Source organism: Stomoxys calcitrans, chromosome 2 (genome assembly GCF_963082655.1).
Source record: "Stomoxys calcitrans chromosome 2, idStoCalc2.1, whole genome shotgun sequence".
Classification (NCBI taxonomy): domain Eukaryota; kingdom Metazoa; phylum Arthropoda; class Insecta; order Diptera; family Muscidae; genus Stomoxys; species Stomoxys calcitrans.
Window position 1 is genome coordinate 98,382,274 of NC_081553.1, and position 9,641 is coordinate 98,391,914.

Below are 9,641 nucleotides of genomic sequence, written 5' to 3' on the forward strand. Positions count from 1 at the left end.
GCTCTGGCCTCACTTCACTACGGGAGTATAGTCATACTGGCTATGTCGCAAGGTGCTGTGCGAACATAGCCAGCAGTGGGTCACTAGCGTCGTCTTCTGCGTCCTCGGACAATGTGACCCCCCGACCTCTCCCGTACGGCAATTTATGCAACGGCAGCATCCCAGCCCAAATATTGTCAGGCCAGTGCCGGGAAGTGTATCGTCTTTGCAGTTAAACTGCAACGGACTTCGTGGCAAGATCGATGAGATTGTGGACTTTATGATTTGGAAGAGCATATTGGTCGCAGCGATCCAGGAGACAAACCTGACCAACACCTGCAGCTTGCACAGTTGTCACGCGTTACAATGGGCTACGTAAGGATCGCTCAAGGAATGGAGGTGGGAGATTGGCCTTCGTAATACACCATTCCGTGCAATATAGACCTATCTCACCCGCGCATGGCGCTAGTGACCCCTATATGGAATGCATGGGGATAGCAGTCTGGTAGAGCAGTCAGATAGAGATTGAGCTATACAACGATTGGTAGCTGTGTCCCGATTAATGGCCAGGCTTACAACCCCGACATAAGTGCGTTGCTATCTGGCCATAATTGTCTGGTTCTAGGGGACTTTAATGCGCATCAGACGTCATGGCATTCTCCCCTAGGTAACGACCAGCGTGGCATAGCTTTGGCAGAGCAGATTGTAAGCTCCACATTTTGCACGGTGAATGAGGATGCCCCCACTAGGATTACGAGGAAGTGCAGCAGCTCGCCAGACATCCCCATTGCATACCCTGATCTCCTGAGTGACGTTTACTGGCAAGCCGTCATCGCTTTGGGGTCGGACCACCTCCCCATTACTCTGACCATCGACCTAGCAATCGTCTTCATAACCTCTGAGCGCCGGACGTTTATCAATCATAAAAAGACCAATTGGACTGGCTTCAATCGCCGCTTCAGTGAACTACTCCGCCATGGCCCAGCACCCAAACAATGTGGATAATGGCATCCTCAGAAAAGACGTTAATCTCCTTCTAACAGCTCTAAGACAGTTCGTGACTTTATCGTTCTGACTATTTTTGCCCTGATGGACAGTTTACTGTACGTAAAGATGTTCACACTCGGCGTTAGCACCACACCACATCATGCATTGCGCGATCGCCCGGATTTCCGCCTGCAGGACCATATTACAGACACACAGTCGCAAAAAAAAGATCTCAGTCCCTGGGATCTCAATGTAGACCCCCGGGCACACTCTGTCCACTAGCACTAATACATCAGTGTATTTCCAGAGTTCCATGTCGCAGGCAGTAGAGCCTCGATGTTAACTGTCGTCTCAGATATCTGATCCGAAATGCCTTCCAACCCAACCAGGTTTCCTATTGTCTCCTCTATTATCACACCATGGTATTGTAGTGTGTATATGTGTGAGACAATTGTCTGGCCTTGGTCATGATCATTGTCTGGCTTAGGTAATCTGATTCGCGCATATGGACACCCATCCGCGTTGCCGTGTGAATATACATACGTTGCATATTCACACAGGTGAGCAACCCAACAGCATGGGAACATGCTGGCTAGGCTTAAGCTAGCTTAGAAATATTTTGTTTAAATAAAAATTCAATTTAAGAACAACAGCCAAAAAAGTAAAAATTTTAATTTATATTATGTACAACCCCGAGAATAAGCTTCTGTAGGTGGACTGTAAAGCAATTAATATAGAGCTCCCAGAAGTGTAAAACAAGACGTATATCAGTTTGGAAATAGAACAAAAATAAGAAAAGACCATGTTTCAGTTTATGTATTTGTGGACACAGTTTATTAAGCCTCTTCTTACCGCCTTTGGTTGTTGACGCTGCACAAGTGATTCGTTCAACATATTTAGACTTTAATCGGCGTAAGCATTTAAGAGTATAGTAATCATGGGTGGTACGGAATCAAAGATAGAGGATCCCAATGCCAATGTGATTAACGACATTGTGGTAAAGGTAGAAAGTCCTACCAACTACTTCTTAATCATAATTAGTTTATTGGCAGCCCAGCTATTGGTAACTCTTTACCAACTGCATAAGAGGGCTCTACGGAAGAATTATATAAGGGCCGCTTCTTTTGCAAACGATCTTGAAAAGGTATAGGAATCAATATCTCAAAAAAAAATAACTTAAAAAAAAAAAAATCTTGACCAGCCATACCAGCACACAAAATAAATGAAAATCTTTAAATTTTAGAACTCACATGGACTGGATCGACATAATCGGTGTAGCCAGAATAATCAAAGAGCAGAACTTTGATAGGTCATACAAAAGTCTGAAAGTAGACAGACCGATAGGAAATGAGACATTAGGTCGACATCTTAAAATATTATTTGAAGCCCTGGAAAAAATTCGGACATTTTTAAAAGGGTACTACGATAATCTTACCCCCTCCCACAAAATAGCAGCAGAAGCATATTTTTTGGATGTACGAAATAAACTAGCAAATTTATTGGAATCTAAGGGCATAGAAAATAGAATGTCAGTGAGTTTCCATGACGAGGTCGTTTTCTACATTAAATTAGAGGAAGTTGGCGAAAACATTGATTGTAAATCACTTACCAAACTCTTTGACATTGCAAACGAGGCAGGAAACATGACACAATCGGTTACGGACTTTCTGGGTTTGGCCACAAGGGTCATACCGGATTTTAACGGAAGCTCCGAAAATCTGCAGTTTTCTTGATGCACTGGACCTTATAGATTCAGTAAAAGAAACTCATGAACAGATTGCAGTGAGAGTCATTAAGACAAAATTAAAAGGGACGGCGAGAAACCTTATCAGCTCAGAAGGGACCATCAGGGACATAATAATAACATTGAGAAAATCTGTCAAAGGCGAATCAACTGAAGTTATCACAGCAAAAATTTTAAATATTAGACAAGGAAATAAGACGGCAAACTCGTTTGTGAGTGAAATTGAGGAGCTTACGAAAGCACTGTCTAACGCCTACATTTCTGACGGACTACCTGTAAAGAAATATCACCAAAAAAACTCCCTTTCGTCTTTCAAAGAAATAAAGCACAGAAAATAATCTTTCCTCAAAAAACAAAAAGGTTTCAAATTTTATTTGGCTGTAAAAAGGGTTACAAGCTTGAATACTTAAGTGTTGTCTGCTCGATGGTCGAAAAAGAAGAGATCGACTTCACACAAAATTCTAGCTAAGGGACTTCAAAAGAAATTACTTTCAAGTATATAAAATTATTATTTACAAAATACCTAAATAGCTTAAAGTGTTATATTTATAAGTACATAGCAAAATTTGTTTCTACATATCGATCATATGAATAAATAGTTTCGCTAGAAGCAACGAACGCCCACCAAAGTAGCAAAACCGGTGGTGGAAGGGAGAGACTATCTGATTTGCATTCTAATCTGCTTACTGGTAACTCTTAACTCCCAAAGGGCTTGGCATGATGTATTATACTAAAACACCCGATCGTTAATGACAAAGGGGGAAGGTGCGACGCACAAGCTGCCAGGGATTCAGGTAAGATTTAATCGGTAAAGGGGGAATCGTTATCACCGAAGCAGATTAGCACGCAGAAAGATCAAACTGCGTATACTGATGAGTATTTGAATAAATACGCACAAATAATAATTAATTACGATAAAAACATAAGTATTTCAAATTACTGAATATTAAACTGCATACATGATTATGGCTATAATAATAATAATAACGTGGTGAGGTGTGTTTTTTTATGATGACGGTTTGGTGGTGAATGGGGTGAAACGTTAATGTAATGTTGGGTTGGGAAAATATATGATTTTGCCAACATTCTCCCCCCTGAAGGACGAATGTTCTTATGTGCAGATAATAGTTGGTAGACGGCCTATCGTTGGGAGAATATTTAGTCGAGGAAATACCTCCGCTATGCTCCGACTCATAGCGTTTGAGGGTAGGCTCCGTCCTTGAAGGGTAGGTATACACACAAGTGGTCCATTCTGGTGAGGGGGTAGTAGTTAGGCAGTTGATTTAATATTTGTGTCGACAAGCGATGTTGCATTTTCTGGAAGTAAACAAATTTTTGAAATTGGTCTTTTTACAAGTTTGTTTTTAATAAGAACTGATACCACCCGTGTACGTCCATCAGGTCCAGGATGTGTTTCCTCGATGCGGCCAAGTAGCCATTGACCTGGTCCACACCGTTCGTCTACAACCAGCACCAAATCGCCAATAGTAGGTTCAGATCTGCTTTTGAGCCATTTCGGTCGCGCTTGAAGACGATTAACATATTCATTTCGCCATCTTTTCCAAAAATGTTGTTTCATTTTTTCCACACATTTCCAGCGAGAAAGTAAATTGATGTTGGTTTCCAACAGAGATTCTTCTGGTATGCAAATCGTTGGCTCACCAACAAGAAAGTGCGCAGGAGTAAGTGCTTCAAAATTCGAAGGGTCGGAAGATAAAGGACATAAAGGACGAGAGTTCAAACAACCTTCTATTTGACATAGTAGTGTTGTGAGCTCTTCGAATGTCAGATTGCGCTCGCCTATAATCCTTTTCAAATGGTATTTCACGGATTTCACACCTGCTTCCCAAAGACCACCAAAATTTGGGGAGGCAGGTGGAATGAAGTGCCAAGTGGTACAGTTCTGACTTAAAGCCTGAAGAACCTCCTCGGGCAGTGATTTCTGAGATTTTTCAAAAGGTACTTGGAGTTCTTTTGAGGCACCAACAAAATTCGTGCCGCAGTCTGAGTAGAGGTCGGTACAAGCACCGCGCCGCGACACAAATCGTCTAAACGCAGAAAGAAAAGCATTTGTCGTCAGGCTGGTAACTGCTTCTAGATGTATGGCTTTGGTAACCATACACACAAAAAGACATATGTACCCCTTTGAGGTAACAGTAGACCTCAAGTTCGAAGTCTTAATAGTTATGGGACCGGCATAGTCGACGCCACTATGCTTAAATGGACGAGTGATCATCAAGCGAGCTTGTGGCAAATTACCCATTATCTGCTGCGACGTTTTCGCAGCAAAACGGAAACATTTCAAACACCTGTTTATAACACGTTTGGCCAATTGGTTTCCTGAGATTATCCAGTACCTTCTGTTCACATAGGACATGGTCAAAGTAACACCACCATGTAATGTCCTTTCATGTGCGTCTGAAATGATAAGCACTGATAATGGATTTGACTTTGCCAAAACTAGGGGATGCTTCACATCATAGGGGAAATTCGAATTCTGGAGGCGTCCACCAACTCGAATTATTCCAGTTTCGTCAAGAAATGGCATAAGTTTCAAAATAGGACTCTGTGCGATCACCTTTCGTGCAGAGAGCCTTGACAGCTCCTCAGGGAAATCAATTTCCTGAGTTATTCTTACAAAGATCATCAAAGTCTTGTTAACATCCCCAATTGATAAGGGACCAGTAATCCTCTCATCGGGATGCTTACAATTGTGACAGAACCGAAAACATAATGAAGTGATGCGTAGCAAAGTGTGTAATTTGGAGAATTTTGAAAGCAATTCAGGATATGCTTTCTCAGTGGCAACATTCGTTGTAATCTTGACGGCTCTCTCCTCCTTCGATGTACACAAATTCGGTAAAGATTCAGGCCAAGAGGATTGTGGTCCGTAAAGAAAATGAGGCCCAAACCACCAAGTCCGGTTCCCTATTAACTCCTCTGCCTGAATTCCCCTAGATGCACAGTCTGCCGGATTCAAAGCCGAAGGAACGTATCTCCACTGAATTGGATTGCTGCATCGTTGTATGTCTGCCACGCGGTTAGCCACGTAGACAGTCCAATTGGAGGGAGACTTGTGAATCCAACTTAATACAGTGGAGCTGTCACTCCAATAAAAAACATTCCGTACACCAAGGTCAGCGAGGGATTCCTGAACCTTTCGTGCCAGTTTCACTCCAAGTGCAGCAGCGCAAAGCTCCAATCTTGGAATTGAAACGGTCTTAATGGGTGATACTTTTGATTTGGCCTGCAAAAGGTGAACAAAAGTATCGTTAGCCGTAACAATACGCACGTAAACCACTGCGGCGTAAGCAACACTAGAGGCATCGCAGAAACAATGTAATTCAGATTCAGAGTTCTGATTCCATTGAATCCACCTGGGAATCGCCAAATTAGCCAACTTCGGCAATGAAGCCCTGTGCCGAAACCACAGGTCCTCAATTTCCCTTGGGACATTATCATCCCAGTCAACCCCATGTTCCCACAGTTGCTTGAAAAGGGATTTGGCCACCACAGTAATCGGAGTAAGCCACCCCAATGGATCATAAAGCCTGGCGGACTCCGAGAGAATCCTGCGCTTGGATGCAATCGGATCCTTGTCAAGATTGACCTCAAAAAAGAAAGAGTCAGTGGCCGTGTTCCACTGTATGCCCAATGTCCTAACGACGTTATCACGGTCAAAGTTCAGATTCACAGAAGTCCCCCTGTGTTCTTCTGGTATAACCGCAAGCAACTCTTTAGAGTTCGTCACCCACTTTCTCAAATTGCAGCCACCCTCATCCAATAAGGTGCATAAATCCTTGTAAAGTGGTTTCACGTTGTCTATACTATCAGAACCGGAAATAACGTCATCCACGTATGAGTCCTGCAGTAGAACCCTAGCGGCCACAGGATACCTGTCCCTGTAATCGTGCGCCAACCTCTGCAAAACACGAATGGCAAGATATGGAGCAGATGCCGTACCATACGTCACTGTGTTCAATTCATAAATCGAAATTTCATCAAATGGGCTAAAACGCCACAAAATCTGCTGAAATTTCCGGTGCCCTGGACAAACATCTATCTGCCGGAACATTTTCTCAATGTCCGCGCTAAAGGCAATCCTATGACGTCTCCATCTGGTAAGGATACCAGGCAAATCATTCTGGAGAGCAGGCCCAGGGGAAAGCTCGTCGTTCAACGACTTACTTTCACGTGAATGGCTACTGCCATCAAAAACAACGCGTAGCTTCGTCGTGGTACTACTCTCCTTAAGAACACCATGGTGCGGTAAGAAGTAGGAATCTTGACGAACATCACTAGGATAAACGCCAATCTTCGACATGTGGCCCAAATTCTCATATTCCTTGAGAAATTTGGTGTAGCTTTCGCAAAATAATGGTTTCCTGGAAAATGATATTTCCAGTTGTTTCAAACGTCGAAGTGCATTGAGCACATTGTTCTGAAGAGTAGGACTGGAGCCGTCCTTCAGTATAGACCGAAAGGGCAATTTCACCACGTATCGACCAGATACTGTTCGAGTTGTGGTAGCTTCAAAAAACTCCTCACATGCCTCCTCCTCCTCAGTAAACTTCCTTTTGGGGAGGACCTCCTCCTGTTCCCAGAAGGATCTCAAAATATGGTCCAAGTGTACATTATGAATGTGTATCTGGTGTGAAGACACGGAATTGCTGGGTCCTGAAAACACCCAACCAAAATGAGTGTTCTGAAAGAACAAATCATTATGTACAAAAGACTCCGTTGGAATCTTAATTTTCGAACAAATGTCCGATCCTAGAATTATATCTATGGAATCGGATCTGTAAAAAAAGGGGTCAGCCAAGCTCTCCAATTCGATATTCGGAAGGGAAATATATCTAGAGGACAAGTCTGGAGTGTAAGACGACAAGCTTGATAGAACAAGGGCAGAACAGGACAGAACTAGCTCTTCTTTAAGTGTGTACAAATCAAGTTGTACAGAAAATTTCGACATGTTCTCGCTACCATTTCCAATACCAACGACTTTGCAATGCGACCTTACCTTCTCAAGACCTATAAGTTGAACTGTGGACTCCGAAATCAAACTACCTTGAGATCCAGGGTCTAGTAGCGCCCTCAACGTAAATTTGCCACGATTTGTCACAACCCTAAGCCTTATCGTGTAAAGTAAAACAGAGTGAAACGCCTGAGCACTATGCGAAGCCATCTGGGTAGGTGCATTACCTGAACAACCAGTAGGACCAGCCCTGGTTAGAGGACCGTCCGAATGCAGCACCGTATGGTGTAGCTGCTTGCATGTGATACAACGGAAAGGAGATTTGCAATTGTTGTGGTCATGCCCGACCACAAAACAATTTTGGCAAGCGTTCTTCTTTGAGAGAAAATTAACCTTATCGCTCAAGGGCAATGCTAAAAATTTAAAACACTTTGCGAGACTGTGAGGTTTCTCGCAGAATACGCAAAGAATAGGTTTTGGTTTGGAAAACTGTCCAGAATTGCACGAAGCCTTCCGCACCTGCGCATTAGATTTCGAATTATTATTACTTTTATTTCTACCCTTAGTGGGATATTGTTTATCAGATGGGAACTCATCGGTCATAGACTCCAGCGTTCGGAAAGTTCTTTCCAAGAAAGAGAAGAGTTCGGAAATGAGGGGGATTTCGGTAGAGGATTTCAAAGACTGTTCCCAATCCCTGCGGGATTGAAGATCCAGTTTCTGCACGAGCAAATGGATAAGAAGAGGATCCCACGTGCTGGCATCTATATTCAAATTTTGTAAAGAGGACAAACACTCTTGAGCAGAATCAAGAAGTGTCTTAATGGACTGAAATCCACCATCTGATTTCGGTATATTAAACAACCTAGAAATCAAGTTTCCCACAAGCATACGCCTATTATGGTATCTTGATTCTAATATCTTCCACGCCGAGTCATAATTTGCCTCTGTGGCTGAAATATTCTTTATCAGATTTGCCGCCTCGCCACCAAGGGTACTACGCAAATAATAAAACTTCTGTATCTTATTGAGGGATTCGTTTTGGTGAACAAGGGAAAAATATATGTCCCGAAATGGGATCCATTCCATATATTCCCCTGTGAATCTAGGCAGCGTGATCTTGGGAAGTTTAGAGTCTGATCCTATCGTCATATCAGAGCGACCGTGATGAGTCACAAATGTGCTAGACATAGGAGACTGCATAACATTATGACCCGCATTAGAGTCGATAATTTTACCCTTAAAAGAGAGATACCTCTCAGAAAAATCAAAATACACGTCATCACTGATATATGGAACGTCATTAGAATTCAAAGATGTGTCGTGAATAAGCCTCACTATCGTATCATGCTGTGCCTCGAATCGATTAAAAATATCATCAACCCTTTGGCCCAATGCATCTACATAACCATGAGTTTTCTCGGCAGGATTTTTGGCATCGAAACGACTTTCATATTTAATCAATAAATCTAACAAGTCGCGTTGCCCCTTTATAAAAGTGGCCAGTTCACTCATGGTTAATTCGCGCACAAACGTTCACTAAAAGGGCTTTCCAAGCACCAAATCAAAGCAAATGAATAAAGCGAAACAAAAAAAAAAAAGAAAAACACTTCCACCAAGATTAACGCAGTTATAGAAATTCCAATTTAAATCCAATATCAAAATACGCGAAAACTATGCCAATCTATGTCCAAAGAACTTATTAAGCACTAAGCAATAATTTTCGTTCACCAAAACACAATTAACTTATTCTTTCCGTCAAGAAAAATGCAAAGAGAAGCTTAGAAAAAAAATATGAAAAGTTTAATTACTTTGTTTAGCAAAATAATAGAACAAAAACCGACACGAGATTCCCGGGTTTCGGCACCAATAAAATGTAAAGAAATATCACCAAAAAAACTCCCTTTCGTCTTTCAAAGAAATAAAGCACAGAAAATAATCTTTCCTCAAAAAACA

General features: G+C 42.1%; 1 protein-coding gene across 1 annotated transcript; it reads right to left on the reverse strand.

Annotated features, from left to right (window-relative positions):
• Positions 1 to 3,980: 3,980 nt before the first annotated feature.
• Positions 3,981 to 9,200, reverse strand: LOC131994719 (uncharacterized). Its single transcript, XM_059361557.1, has 4 exons — positions 9,024 to 9,200; positions 7,731 to 8,708; positions 4,103 to 7,415; positions 3,981 to 4,027 (listed from the first exon to the last, which is right to left on the reverse strand). The coding sequence occupies exons 1-4, from the start codon at positions 9,198 to 9,200 to the stop codon at positions 3,981 to 3,983; spliced, it is 4,515 nt and encodes a 1,504-aa protein (XP_059217540.1).
• Between the last annotated feature and the right edge of the window lie 441 nt (positions 9,201 to 9,641).